General features: G+C 34.4%; 1 protein-coding gene across 3 annotated transcripts in view; it reads right to left on the bottom strand.

Annotated features, from left to right (window-relative positions):
- Positions 1-16,473, bottom strand: part of FAT4 (FAT atypical cadherin 4) — a 180,761-nt gene that overhangs the window by 67,708 nt on the left and 96,580 nt on the right. For all 3 annotated transcript variants that reach the window (XM_058436731.1, XM_058436732.1, XM_058436733.1), the window contains exons 6-7: positions 12,278-13,200; positions 11,464-11,638 (exon numbers count right to left, since the gene is read on the bottom strand). In XM_058436731.1, the coding sequence (XP_058292714.1) occupies positions 11,464-11,638; positions 12,278-13,200 (1,098 nt within the window). The remainder of the gene's footprint in view (positions 1-11,463; positions 11,639-12,277; positions 13,201-16,473) is intronic.

Raw genomic sequence — 16,473 nt, 5'->3', positions numbered from 1 at the left:
TCTTGTTGGTCAGGCTAGTCTCGAACTCTTGACCTCAAGTGATCTCCTGCCTCAGCCTCCAAAAGTGCTGGGATTAAAGGTGTGAGCCACTGCACCCAGCCTAAAACTTAAAATAAGATTTGAAAAAAGAAAAAAGTTTCAGGTCACTGCTCTATTAGAATACACACGATAATAAGTGTAATGAATGAGTTTAAATGATTGAAGTTCAAATGTCAGGAAGATTATATTTTTTATGTTAGCAACTATAAATTAAAAATACTTCTCTGAAACATAAAAAGCTATTCAGCCGAAATAGAATTCTGCTTAACTTAATTCTGTTGCTTTGCAACAAAGCCATTTTCTTTCTTGACATCAAATATTTGGTGAATGGGTCCCCTGACTAGGGGTGTGTTTTTTGTAATAAAGTATTAGCTTCTTTTTTTCCCATGAAGTAAACTCATTTTTCTCACAGTAAGTAAGCCATCCACTAAAAAATGTATTGAAATTCAGTCATCCTATATTAACCTTGAAGATTATGTGGTTAGATTTAAATTTGAATACAAACAAATACACAAAACAAAAAGTATGTAACATTTTAAATATTATCAACACCTCTGTATTTTAAAAATTATATTTTATAAAATAATGTATTGCTGCTAATTAGTTCTATATATGCTTATATAAATTAGATATATACACACTTAATTTTTTTATTATTTTTGCATAGGAATCTATCAAAAACACTATATTTCCTTAAGATAAATTACATACTAAATAAAGGCATGAAGTAAAACTAAAATAATCAACTTAGTAAAGTTATGACAATGTCACTGAAAAATTGCACAACAAAGTGAATATACTTAATCACTAAACCACGTACTTAAAAAATCGTTAAAATGAGAAATGTAATGATAAGTACATCTTATCACAATTAAAAAATAAATAAAAAATAATAATAACCAAATATTTTATGCCTACAAAAAGCACATTACGAGGAATTACTATTTGGAGGACATTAAACAAACCCAAAAATCTCAACACAGTTATTGAAACTCTGAAACACTAGAGGCTACCACCTAATTTTAACCTCAACATACCTCTGCCTGCCTTCTGAGTGAAAATACCGAATTATATATTTAAGAATACTTATCAAAATGAGCTTTAAAAAAAGATTGTTTTAAAAAGATAAAATTAGAAAACTTTTTTGAAAATAATGAAATCCTCATAATGAAATCATGTTGGTTTTGATTTTATATAATCTTTATCATTCAGTTTATATAAATTTTATCATAAATATTAATCATAGTTTATTGCCATTTCAAAGTTTAATTTACTTTGTATACTCAGATTTATAGTTTACACGGAGTAAATGAATAATAGATTGAAACCGTTTTATCAAATTTCAGTTCTATGGAACCTAATGGCAACTTTAGCTCTTATTCAATAGAATTTTGGAAATTAAATGTTTTTGGAGTTTTATCTTAAGAAAACACAAATAAAATTCTATGTAGAAATATTTTTTTTCTGACTAAAGAGTAGCTGATTCAAAAGAATGCTATTTAAATAAATGATTTAGAATAATACTTAGATCACTAACAATCTTCATATAAAGTTTGCTACAAACAAGAGGAATTAAAACAATAACCAATTATCAACTTTGGAAACAAGATTCCCATCTATGACAAATATGCCAATGGAAAAAACAAAAGCTGCCCTAGACTCAAAAATAAAATTAAGTCAAATGTATTTCATGTCTGGTAATTGAGGGCAACTCTAGCACGGTTTGATTTACAGAATTATTGGGGCCTTAAAAGTTTTCAAGCAATTTTCATTATTAAAAATGTTCATCATAACAGACAAGGCAAACTTTTCTATCATACATTCCCACAAATAATATTGACAAAATGTGATCTTTCTGGAATATCTAAAAAACAATTATCTTCAGATGTAAAATGTCATATTACACAATTCTGACCTCTCTTTTGATTACAGAGCCATTTATAATGCAACGACCAGCTTCTACTAAATAATGTGACAGACAACAATTCAAAATGTTATCAGGTGCTCAGCAATAAAATAAAGCATGATGATCAGTCCTTTTAGCTTTTAGCATTAACTTTGCAAAAACAGCATGCTTCCCTCCATTAAAAAGCAATTTTCAATCCCTGCGTAAGAATGAAATTTATTCCCTTTCAGTTGGATGATAAATGCCCTTAATTAGAAATGGTAATAACTGAACTGTTCCCTGAAGACCTACTATTTATGCTGACACACAAATACTTCATAACTAAACTTTTGTGCCAAATCTAGAGACAGAATCTCTATATCCCTTTAGTATAACAGACTGTGAATTATCTATAAAGGATAAAGGATAACATATTTAATTTGTGCACAGATTAATCTCCTACCCCCAAATTCAATGCAAACATACAGCCCAACTGACTGCATTGTCTATGCAGGTATGAGCATATCGTATGTATTGTATGTTCACAGTATAATATCTAAGATTTGCTTTGTACTTTATACTTAATAAAACCCTTGGATACATTTTTTTTATTTATTGAGGGGAATAATGCTGTGGTTTCTAATTCATGAATATTATGACTTTACCAGCTATTTCACTTACAGAGAACCACAAGATTTTCTGCTTCCTAAACCAATGTTCTCTTTAACATAAAAATAAAATTTAATCCAAAGAGAAGAAATTCGTGTAAACATAGTCTATATAAAACAGAATATGGTAGACAGGCTGACATTTGAGAATTGGTAAATAATTGTTAAGAAATCATCCCCTGTTAAGTGACTTGGCCTCAAATCCTGTAGTCACTGACAAACAGCTGAATGGGCAGTACAAGTTGTTTCGCTTTTATAACACAAATTTTTGTTGGTTGTTTTATAAATCCATAAAATTGAAATACTAGTGCCTAACTTTCAGGGCTACTGTGAGATTAAATGAGATAATATAGTACATATTCTGGAACTTACAAGCACTAAGTGTGCATACAATGAATATCATCTAATGTTTATGACTTTCTGAGATGTATCTCTACTTGAATGTCTTCCCTGAGAACTAAACTTTTATATTTAACTTTCTACGTGACATCTCAATTAGTTATAATATTTCAAATGTAGTATGTCCAAAAACTAAGTCTTGGTAATTTGTCCTAAAATCTTTATTTTCCCCCATCTCCAAATTGCTCATCCCAATATTCTAGGACTCATGCCTGATTCGTGCCTTTTTGTAGCTTCCTATACTTCCAATTCTACCATCAAGTCCAAAGATTCAACTTTCAAAATGGGTAAAATATGTAACTACTTAACACTCTCTAGCCAGTTAATCTGCTTTATTTAACTGCCTCATGTTTCATAACACTCCCAATCTATATACTATATTGTTCATTTTTTACTGTCTATTTTTGTGATCGTAATGTAAGCTTATAAAGCCAGGGACCTCTTCATCAGCATATCTTCAGGACCTAGAAGAATATCTGGAGTAGAGTGCTCTATAAACATTTTGTGAAAAAGCAATATTAAGAGACTTCTCAAATATCAATAAGCCCATAGAAGTGTAACAGTCTCACTGACTGTGTTAATCCCTTCTCACACTGCTATAAGGGCATAACCAGGACTGGGCAATTTATAAAGGAAAGAGGCTTAATTGACTCACAATTAACCCAGAGCTGGGGAGGCCTCAAGAAACTTATAATCATGGCAGAATCAGAAGCAAACATGTCCTTATTCACAAGGCAGCAGAAGAGAGAAAAATGAGATGTGCAGAACGAAGTGGGGTGAAGCCCTTATAAAACCATCACATCTCCTGAGAACTCACTCACTATTAGGAGAACAGCATGGAGGTAACTGCCCCCATGATTTAATTACCACCCACTAGGTCCCTCTCAGGACACGTGGGAATTAAGGGAACTACAATTCAAGATGAGATTTGGGTGGGCACACAGCCAAATCATATCATTCTGTCCCTGGCCCCTCTCAAATCTCATGTCCTCACATTTCAAAACACAATCATGCCTTCCCAACAGTCTCCCAAAATTTTAACTTATTTCAGCATTAACTCAAAAGTCTAAGTCCAAAGTCTCATCTGAGAAAAGGTATATCCCTTCCACCTATAAGCCTGTAAAATAAAATCAAAAGCAAAGTAGTTACTTCATAGACATAATAGGGTACAGGCATTAGATAAATACACCCATTCCAAATGGGAGAAATTGGCCAAAATGAAGGGGCTACAGGCCCCCAAAAGTCCAAAATCCAGCAGGGCAGTTAAAGCTTAAAGTTCCAAATTGATCTCCTTTGACTCCACATCTCACATCCAGGGCACGCTGATGCAAGGCGTGGGCTCCCATGGTGCCTTCACTCCCAGCTGCCTTCACAGGCTGGTGGTGAGTGCCTGCAGCTTTGCCACGTGCACAGCTGCAAGCTGTTAGTGGAGCTACCATTCTAGGGTCTGGAGGATGCTGGCCTTCTTCTCACAGCTCCATGAGGCAATGCCCCAGCAGGCATATATCTTCTTTATTTAACAATTAAATTTAAACAATGTCTAAATTTAAGCTTATTTTCATCCTCTGAAATTTAGGCAGAGGTTCCCAAACCTCACTTCTTGACCTCTGTGCACCTGCAGGCTCAACACCATGTGGAAACTTCCAAGGCCTGGGGTTTGTACCCTCTGAAGCAACAGCCTGAGCTTAACCTTGGCCCCTTTTAGCCATGGCTAGAATGACTGGGATGCGGGGTACCATATCCCTAGGTTATACACAGCAGGGGTGCCCTGGGCCCACCCAAGGAAACCATTATTTCCTCCTGGACTTCCAGGCCTGTGATGGGAGAGGCTGTCGAGAAGGTCCCTGACATGCCTTGGAGACATTTTCCCCACTGTCTTGGTGAATGTCATTCAGCTCCTCGTTACTTATGCAAATTTCTGCAGTGGGCTTGAATGTCTTCCCAGAAAATGGGTTTTTCTTTTATATTGCAATGTCAGGCTGCAAATTTTCCAAACTTTTATGCTCTGCTTCATCTTAAATCCTTTGTCATTTAGAAATTTCTTCTGCCAGATACATTAAATCATCTCTTTCAACTTCAAAGTTCCACAGATCTCTAGGGCAGGGGCAAAATGTTGCCAGTCTCTTTGCATAGCAAGAGTGACCTTTGCTCCAGTTTCCAAGAAGTTCCTCACCTCCATCTGTGACCACCTCAGCCTGGACTTCATTTTCCATACCACCTCAGCATTTTGGTCAAAGCCATTCAAAAAGTCTGTAGGAAGTTCCAAACTTTCCAACATTTTTCTCTCTTATTCTGAACCCTCCAAACTGTTCCAATCTCTGCCAGTTACCTGGTTCCAAAGTCACTTTGGTATTTTTACAGCAGTGCCCCACTCTCTATGATATCAGTAACCTGTATTAGTCTGCTCTCATGCAGCTAATAAAGACATACCCAAGACTGGGTAATTTATAAAGGAAAGAGATTTAATTGACCCACAGTTCAGCATGGCTGGGAAGGCCTCAAGAAACTTACAATCACAGTGGAGGGGGAAGAAATCACGTCTTTCTTCACATGGTGGCAGGAGAGACAAGTGCTGAGCAAAGGCGGAAAATCCCCTTATAAAACCATTAGAACTCATAAGAACTCACTCACTATCAGGAGAACGGCATGGAGGTAACTGCCCCCATGATTCAATAACTTTCCACCAGGTCCCTCCCATGACACATGGGGATTATGGGAACCACAATTCAAGATGTGATTTGGTGGAGACACAGGCAAACCATATCACTAACTGTAATCAGAACTCATTTATAAAGTGCATTAAATTAGCATTATAGTTTTATTTTAATTAATGCAAAATGATAATTGGCAGTGATAATTACCAATATTATCATCTTCTAGGCATAAAGCCTAACAAATTCTTTATATCTATTTAACAATTAAATTTAAACAATGTCTAAATTTAAGCTTATTTTCCAAATACCAATATTGACATTACTGATTCCACTTAATTTGGCTTCATTTAAAAATGTTTTCAAACATGTATTTATTTGGGGAAAGAAAAATAGCAGTTGAGTGTTTCATTTACTAAAGTGAAAGGAATAAAGTATAAAAAGAAAATATTGTTTAAATTGCATATTTATAAGTTTATTTCATGGAGAGAGTCAGCAATATATTTTAAGGAATATCCTGATTTCCTTAAAAAAATTTAATAAATATGATATGGATGAGCAAGAATTTAGTTGAAAGGCAGAAATTCTAAATATTATACTTGACTTTGCTACTACCTGGGTCTACAAGTTCTAGCACACTACTTATCTATCCCAGCCTTCAATTTTCTTATCTGGAAAATAAAGGAAGTGGACTGATTCATCTTCAAGAAACCTCCTGGCCGAAAAAAAAATCATCACTTAATGTCAGATTTCTCTAACTTAGAATTTTTTCATATGTAGCTTTCTTTAAAAACTCCTCCAAAATATACACTGAGTATAACTGTAGCATCCCCAAACTGTCATATCAGTTTGTTTTACTGCTTTCTCGCACATTAATTCAGTTCCCTGAAAGAGTGGTGGCAGATATTAATGCCTCACAGCATTTAAAGTTATTTTAGAGGGCATAATCTCATCTTGAGTTAAAAAAATTCTAAAAGGTCTGGACAAATTACTTGCATAAATATATATCTGTTGGAATAATTTATGTGAACACCAAAATTTCCATAATATAATTTAAAACAAGCAAATTTTTCATATTAAGTTGTTGTGAAATGATGGGCTCTTATATTTAAGCTATGTGAAACCAATGGCCACATGTGCTTAGAAGGTGCTTAGATATTTGGGAGATATGGAAGATTCACAATTGTTTGCTTTGGGAAGCCCAGGTATAAAAGAATGGTCGAATGGTGAAACTATTCAGGCCAGGCGCAGTGGCTCAAGCCTAGTACTTTGGGAGGGCGAGGTGGGTGGATTGTCTGTGCTCAGGAGTTCGAGACCATCCTGGGCAACACGGCGAAACCCCGTCTCTACTAAAATACAAAAAAAAAATTAGCCAGGCATGTGCCTGTAGTCCCAGTTACTTGGGAGGCTGAGGCAGGAGAATTGTTTGAACTCGGGAGGCGAAGGTTGCAGTGAGCCAAGATCATGCCACTACACACCAGCCTGGGCAACAGAGTGAGACTCCCTCTCCAAAACAAACAAACAAACAAAAACTATTCAGAAGCATGTAGTTTCTGCTCATGCAGGTTTTGAATTAAATCTTATGAACCAGAGTAAGAAAAGGTGGATAGTAAAGCACAGAGTAGCAATAAGACCTGTCTAGAAATGTCTAATAGATAACAGAATTGAATCAGAGCCAGAAGGTTCAGGGGAAAGTCATGAGAATATAGCTCAAGCAGTATTTTAAGCACTTGAAACTGAATTAAAGCCATAAAATGCTTCACTGGGTCCTTACATATGACTGCAATTTGTCACATCACACTAAACACCACAAAGCCTTAAACACTAGTGCTGCTTTTGAAAAGAGAGGTCAATTTGAATGACCACAGCCAATGTAGCAAAGGAATTTCAGCCATGAGTTAAAAATGATTTGCACTTTTTTCTTTTGGAAGTTTCTTTAAAAAAATCTGCAAACAATGAATATATAACAATAAACTAAATATGAGTATGTTAAATAAATATAAGTAACAGTTGCATATTAAAATAATAGGTTGTCTTTCAAATGATAACTATCATTATTCAACACATATAACTTACTCATTCAACAAATATTTATTAAGCACCTATTATGTTGCAGGTCCTTTTCTAAGTGTTTCTGAGAATCCCATTTTGAATAAGACTTAGGAAGTTTTCTTTCTCTGGAAATCCGATAGAGAAGGATAAGGTAAACAAACTCTATATACTCATATATTTTATGTAGAAGAATACAATTTTAGATACGAATTTGTGTTAAGAAATCACAAAGAGGTAAGTTGATAGAGTGATACTGGGGAGAGGGAAAGGGCAAACATAACATTGCTGGTCAGACAAGTCCTCTCTGAGAAGTTGACATTTTATCTAAAATAATGACAAAATAACCATGACATGAATGCCCTTCTCCCCCGCCAAACCAAACCAAACAGCTGGCTGTAGAGTAGAAAATTCCAGGCAGAGAGAACTACAAGTGCAAAAGACCAACATGGCAGAAAGGTTGGCATTTTTAAGGAAGCCTGATTGATTGGCTGGCATTGGCAGTATTCAGTAAATGTTTAGCAACTGCTTTCAAGAAACAGGCCAACTACATTCAAAGCATTTACTGATTTCCATGGTGTAAATACTTCCATGTTGGCCAATTACAATCTAATAATGTGATGACACTAAATGCAGAACTGAGAGGAGACAAAGGGTGAGCTGGGGCCAGTGCATGACTCTGGCTCAAAATAAAGGTGGCAGCTGTTGGTGGTGGAGGGGTTCAGATAAATGGACAGAGATGAGATTATTTAATCCCATGTAGTCAATGGAAAGACATTTACATTTTATTCTTAGAAATCATTGCAGGGTCTCTATGCAAGAGATAGGGTACGATGATCTAATTTATAGATTTAAATGTTCATGGGTTGCCTGTTGGATAATGCACCATGAAGGAGAAAAGATAGGCAGTTAGCAAGCTGTCATACTACCCCAACTTATACTAAGGAGGTAGTTTTGGAGGTAAAGAAGAGTGGATAAATTCAGGACACTTTTGGACATTTTTGAAGCTGAGTCTTCTTGTTAATGAATTTGTTGGATATGGTGTACAGAGGAAGAGGAATGAAGAATAATAACAAGGTTTGCCTTCAGCAATTGTGAAATGGTCTACGGAGCAATTTGTTTAAGGTAAGGAGGTGAACAGGAGTCAAAAGTGTTACTTTGGCCTTACTAAGCTTGAAATGTCTAGCAAATATGCTGACTGACATTAATAGCTAAAATAAGTAATTCTTTTTATCTATTTGATCAATAAACTTTCTTATAGATATTAGTATTTCCAATCATAGATACAAACATGAAGGAATAGGAAAGTTGTCGAAGGTCATATAGCTGGGAATTTCAGAGGTAGGATGTGAACTGGGGTTTGTCTATAAAGTCTATGTATTTAACTACAGGATATACTTCCATTTCTAAATTAATTATCTGAATTCATTTTTTAAAGTATACTCTTCTAGTTTCCCTGATAATTTCCTGCTACTTGCTCCATTTAAAACATTATTTTATTTATTGCACATATGAGAAAATGGTAAGGCAAACTCTTGTAAGAAAGGCTACTTAGGAGTTGAACGCCTAACTCATATGAAGGACATAACTGCTTTTGAGCAAATTCTCCTTTAAACCATGTAGTAGTACCTGCATTACTATACCAGATGGATGTGTTAGCCTCCTATGAGTTTCTACTTGGTACAGTAAATATTTCTAGAAGAAACAACTATAAGTAATGCATAATGAAGGCCAAATATCCATACTTTCTGTTATGGCTAAGCAACATATCATCAGTAATGGAATTGTAGTCTGTTTAGCAATTTAATTATCTACAGGAAAAATGAGATATAATTATTACACTCTCTTCAGGTTTTGTAATATAGTAATGTAACTTTTAGCACCACGCACATATGATAGTGTGGTTGTAGCTTATTGGATTAGTAGACAGGAGTAGTTAGAGTTTCCAAATGTGCTACTCTGTAACCATGCAGTCAGTAAATAAAAATACGATGATACTTTAAATGGTAATGTTTTCTCCCTCCCACACTGAAACATTTAGTGGTTTGCATGATTAAAAACTGCCACTGCAATCTGTGCCATATTGATGAAGTTGACCTATCTCTGGGCTAAGGTAATAATTCAAAAAAAAATGCAAAGGAAAGGTGATTTGTGAGATAAAGAATTAAACTCTCAAACTTTTTTTTGAAACACTTTGATATTTTCCAGGCTCTTAGAACACTACAGATTTGAGAAAAACATCGCATCTGGGATCTAATAGCTGCCATATTTTTCTGAAATTTCTCATGTTATCTACAAGTTTGACGTTCGAATGAAAACAGTGAATATGTAATTTGAGTCCTCTGTCAGAGATCTCATTCTTGGAAAATAAGATTAAACTGTAGATTCTAAAATCGGATGTCTAAAACTCACATTCTCCTGAAAAAGTGGTTATTCATATCAAGAGTATCCAATGGAATTAATTTCAAGATCACCCAGTTCAACTTTCCTCACAACTTCTGTTTTCTGTATCACTCATAAAAGTGAACTTCAGACATCTAATTGAGTATTTATCCACCAGTGGCCTCAGAAATGCCAGTCTATTTCAGAGCAATTCAAAAAACAGTGCCCATAGAGAGCTGTGCTTTGAAACAAGGTTTAATTAATGCTTTCATTTTTAGAGCTGTCAAAACACCATGACTTAGGATACTAATGTCACTGAAACTCATTTGTGCCTCCCATCATGGTCTTCAGCATCATTTTTAAAGCTTTGAGTGACAGGCTTCCACATATCATAATGTTACTGGTAATCTGATTGCTCACCCTCCATAACTTAGGATCCTCCATAATTCTATTGGGCAGAACCTTCACACATCTGATCTGCATATTTCTTATTTAATAGAAATTAGGGTTAGACTTACGTTATTTATCTTTATACTAATAATTCCAAGTCCCGGTTTCCCCCTGACCCTGATTTTCAAGGCTGATGGCATCAGGAACTTATAGTTTGGCTCTCTGGAACCGGGACTTGGTTCTGAGCAGCCTGCACATTTAGACCAATGCTTCACTGAATACTGACCCACCTTCTAGTGAAAGCTCCTCCTAACAGACTCACTCACCCATGTCTATCGAAGAGAAGAAGTGGTTGGAACCATCTACATGTTTCCAAAGATAAGTACTTTAAATGCCCCTAGCTCACGAAGTAGAGTGTAAGGTCACATCCAGAGGTACTCAATCGGCTTATAGGGCAACAATTCATTCTGTTTTATGGGAATAGGGCTTAGGTGGCGATGACCTTAACCCCTTGCCACTTATATATAAATGTCATAAAGTGAATGATGTGCCATCAATAATATAGAGGCAATCAGAATTTCAAGCATTAGTAAAAGTGAACAAGTATTTCATTTAATGGCAAACAGAAAATACTTCATACTCATATTATGAAGAAATTATTATTATTTAATTTATTTGTTTATTTTGAGATGAGTTTCGTTCTTGTTGCCCAGGCTGGAGAACAGTGGTGTGATCTCGGCTCACTGCAACCTCCGCCTCCTGGGTTCAAGCGATTCTCCTGCCTCAGCCTTCTGAGTAGCTGGGATTACAGGCACGCACCACCATGTCCAGCTAATGTTTGTATTTTTAGTAGTGATGGGGTTTCGCCATGTTGGTCAGGCTGGTCTTGAACTCCTGGCCTCAAGTAATCCGTCCGCCTCGGCCTCCCAAAATACAGGCATGAGCCATCGCACCTGGCCGAGAAATTATTTACAAATGAACAAGGATGTAATGGACTTACCTGAATCTGTAGCTGTAATCATTAAGACAAAGTGCTCTTTTGTTTCCCGATCCAGACTCTGTGTTACTCCAAGTTCTCCACTGGCTGAGAGAGTAAAAGCATTGTCTTCATTACCACCAAACAGAACATATGAGAGTTTGCTGTTAGATCCTTGATCATCATCTCTTGCCACCACCTGTAGAACAGTACATATCACGATGTGAGTAAAGCAAATAATGCATCTCATGAAATAAAATGCCTCCATTAAAAAAACGAGGTAAAACTATGTTAAGAGATTCCAAAGATATATTTTTAGATTTTCAAGTAAAAAATAAAAATGGCACACTATAGTATGTATCACCTGAGTCTATTTGTGTAAATATATGTGTAAAGCTAATGCACAGCATTTTTGGAAGGCTTCATAAAAATTTTTAAGAGCAGTTTCACCTAGGTAGTTAAATATATGAAGGAAAAGAGTAGAACAATATTTGTAACAAATTTTTCCAACATTTCCATCATTTTAGTTTTTTAGTATGTGCAGATATTATCCTTATGGAACAAAATTCAAAAACACAAATACATAAATGTGTGCAACATGAGTATACACAAAAGAAAGCTAGTAAAATACAATAGTTTCATCGATGAGGAAATTAAGAGGTTCTTAGGTATGATATTTATAAATTTTCCTTTTCAAAATTTGCTGTATCTGCAATTGAGCATTTATGGATGAGAATGAGGAGAGAATAGGGGAAGCGTAAATGCTGTAGAAGAGCGGAGGTTTTCAAATAGATGTCATATAATTAAGACAACACTTGCTTTATTTAAATATACTGACCTGAAGAATTGTTCTGGGTAGTGTCCCTAAATTCTCAGGGACATTTACAGAATAAGGAGACAGCTCAAATATAGGAACAAAGTCATTAATATCCAGTAGAACAATGCTGACCGTGGAGGTATCAGTTCTGGGTGTGCTGCCTCGATCGGTTGCCTGAACAGTTAAATGGTAGGTAGGGGTCTTTTCTCTATCCAAAGGTTTAGCAACAGTGATGGCACCTGTGACAGAGTCTATCCGAAATTCCTGATTGGTATTACCATTAACAATGCCATAGCGAACCTGTCCATTTGTGCCTTCATCTCCGTCTGCTGCGAACACTTGTATTATATCTGTTCCAGTAAGTGTGTTTTCATTAATCTCCACATTATACAAAGCTTGTGCAAAGATGGGGTTGTTATCATTGATGTCAAGTACCATAACTACAACCTCTGTAGATGAAGAGAGAGACGGTTGACCTTTGTCTGTAGCCACCACTGTTAGAGTATAATTAGAAACGTCTTCTCTGTCCAGTTCTCCAGTGAGCCTCACTTCACCATCAATGGTCCCAATACTGAACTTGTTTCCCAAAGGGTTCAGCAGAGTGTACTCAATATAGCTGTTTGGGCCACTATCTGGGTCAGTTGCTTGAGCTTTGAAAACAACAGTATCAATAGGTGTATTTTCTGGAATGTATGTCAATTTAGGGGAAAGAAATGTCGGTGGGTTATCATTTACATCCAACAAAATAATGGAGACTTGAGCAGTGCTTGTGAATCTGGAGGCTGGAATCTGTGGCAGGTCATGCACTTGAACAACCAAGTTGTAGAAGGACTGACTTTCCCGATCCAAAGCTTTTAGGACTTTGAGTATACCATTCTTGTCAACAGTAAACTGCCCAAGGCTATCACCTGAAGCAATGCTATAAGTCAATTGAGAGTTGACGCCTGAAATTAAAGGGAAGAAAAAATTTTCTTAAACATATGCTGATTGCAGAACAAGCCATAGCAAAACTTTTGGCAAGTAATTTGGCAAGTTTGATATGCCGTGCATCCAAACACACTTTAGGAAATCCTGTGAACAAATGATCTATATACTGATTGCTATTTACTAGGGTGTTGAAATGTTAAATTACAAAAGTAAAGAGGAGAAAAATAGTCCAGAGAGCAGATATTTTTCTATATGTTTCCTTGTTTCTATCACATAATTCCTGATGGTCCAACACTAACAGTGCCACACGCTATACTATTAGCCAAACATTTGTGACTTTAGTAATTTGGGGAGGCTGACACCAATTTTCAAGAAAGGGTAATAAAATGTTCTGATGTATGGCATTAGTCATGAATGCTGTAAGTGTACTTTTATATTTCGTGTCAAAATCAATAAATACTTATTAATTCCTATTGTCTAGCTAAGTAATGACCTTTGAGACAATATTTCTCTTTCAGATTTTATTAAACATATTTAAAGTTTCTAAAAAGTATTTTTAAAGAAATTGTTAGCAGTAAAATTATACATAAAACTTTCCAAATATAAATGCTCATGCTATTATTGGACTGTATTTAGATACTGTTGATTTTTCTTAGGATTATGTGTCATTTTTAGTTTAAAAATTGTTTCTAAATCCTCACTTCAGAAAATGATTGCAGAGATTCTTATAACAAAAATGATGTGGAGCATATACATCATCTTACTGTTTTAGTAACTAAAGGTAAATAACAAGCAGTGAAAACAGAAAGAAGTCAGTTTCTGCCTCAGAGTGGTGTTTTCTTCTCTGGCCTATAACAACATGTGCATTTTTATATCTTATTCTAATGACATTGGAAAAATTACAGGATATTATGATAAAAACATACTGTACATCCAGGTAATCTATCTTTAATAAAGATGTATACTCTGGGACTAGCAAATATCTACTGACTACCCTGAATTACCTACAATTAGCTTCTATATTTCTAACATTAATTTCAACTATCCAGGTTTCTGAATTCTATCTATGAGAAGTGATGTTTACTTTTGGCAAAAGTCGTCTAGAACAATTTAATCACCCTTTTACTCTTTTCTTAAAAAAAATTATTTCTCACTATTCGATGAATACTTCAGTTAACTTTTGCCTTTTTTTGAACTTCATCAAGTTCTTTAAGAAGTCAAATTTAACTTGAGTATGAGATTTTTTTCTACCATGTAGAACTCAATGTTTTTAAAAACGCCACACTTACTCTTATTCTGTGACTTTACTGTCTCTAATATCCTTTGCCTAATTTGAAACATGGGAAAAATATTTATGAATATAACTTTCAGACAATGATTTATTAACAAAAATTTCTAGGATAAACAATGATTGAGTAAATTGTTGAAAGGGTAGTTTATTTTTCCCCCTCATTATGAGTTGTGACTTTTAATATTTATAGTTTATTTAAGACTACTCACAAGTGAACAAGGAAGAGGTTATAAAGTTCAGAATACTTAGGAGTCTGAAGATCAGGAAAAATATGAATAAATAAAGCTAATAGGTGTCAGAGGTCAATTCACCCACAGGAAAGGAACAGAATTGTAGAATCTGACTAGAACAAGGTTAACAGCCTATTTCAACCCCTTGTCTTAAAATTCCACAGGCTTTAGAGGATAAAAATTTCCACTATCTTCACATATATATATAAAGCTTTTAGGACTTTCATTACAACATAAATATATGTATATACATTATATTGTGTGTGTATATATATTTACTCAAACATTATAACATATATATTTGAGTATTTTATATATACACGTACAATTTATTTTTAATTATGTGTATACGTGTGTTTCTATTAATGTCTACATATATAGTTACGTTTAATTACTTTTTAAGAAGATTTTCTGCATTTCCTGTGAAAAAGTTCATCAGTAAATATTGAATCCCCATTCTTTTGGGGACATGACTATTATAGAGAAATGCAGTTATGAAAACACATGAATGAAAATAAATACCAACAAGCAAAGATATAAAATTTAATTCTAGAGAAGCATACAAAATCTTTCATATCTAAGATCAAAATACGTTAAAAATACTGACATTTTACATGGCCTAACATTTCTACATAAATCAACAGGAATGGGAGCAGTTAAATCAAGTATCTGATCATCCTTAGTCCATCATGTATGCTACTTCTTTGAGTAAACATCTAAATTGCAGAGGCAAAAAGAGAACATGATCCCAGAATTTCATAGCGTTGTTGTAAACAGCAGAACAGCCTCTTTTATAAAGGCAAAAAGTTTGGTAGATGAATGGGTAAGGGAAGTAATAAATTTTAAGCTAACTAAAAGTATAATAAAAGAAAAATTTGCTTTTATATTCAAATACATAATGACAAATATATTAAGTAACAACATTAAAAATAAACTGAAGATTATTATTGTTGATGAAACAAATAAAAAATATAACTATTTTTACATAAAATATTGCCATATTATACAAGAAGTAGCTCTCATCTCAGGAACTGAAAATTAATTGCTGCAATTACAGGTCATGGAATCCGTCTGCATTTACTTTACTGTAAAGAAAATAACTTTTCTTTTCTGAAAAGTCTAAAAAGTGACTTTGGCCATATACACTACATCTAAAAAATACATGCAGACATAGCAAAACTCAAATTTCTCCCTGAATATTTGAAGTATACTGAAAAATACTAAGCTCAGACCATTTTTTTCTATTTTTGCAACAAATATCTGAACCATGAGACAGTAAACACATTATTTTAAAATTATTATTTTTACATTGTTTCGAATTCTAAGCTTATCCATAAGTGTTGCAATTTAAATTTAGTGGGCTTTAATGGCCCACCAGATCTTTAAACTTCAAACAGCCCACTGTGAACCATTTGTGTTCAATGTTCTCCACGTCATTTAGTTACATGATTCTTCCTGGCAGTTTTATTGCATACATATGGTTTTATGGTTTTGTCATATATATATATACACATACACACACCCTATATATAGATATGTACATATCTATAGATAGTATTTCAGTCTCATGAATAATTTCATTCTAAGAAGCACAGCACATAAAATACATATTATAAATATATAAAAATATATATAAATAGTAAAATATATTTTAAAAGTATAGGTGTATAGTTTCATGCTATAAAATATGTATATTTACTCACAATCTATAAATGCTATCTTCTAATTTCTATAAAGAACTAATATTTGTCAACTTTTCACATAGCTGC

This window comes from Hylobates moloch, unplaced genomic scaffold, assembly GCF_009828535.3.
Source record: "Hylobates moloch isolate HMO894 unplaced genomic scaffold, HMol_V3 SCAFFOLD_3, whole genome shotgun sequence".
Lineage (NCBI taxonomy): Eukaryota > Metazoa > Chordata > Mammalia > Primates > Hylobatidae > Hylobates > Hylobates moloch.
Note: the sequence above shows the minus strand (reverse complement) of the source record. Positions and strands in the feature narration are given on the sequence as shown.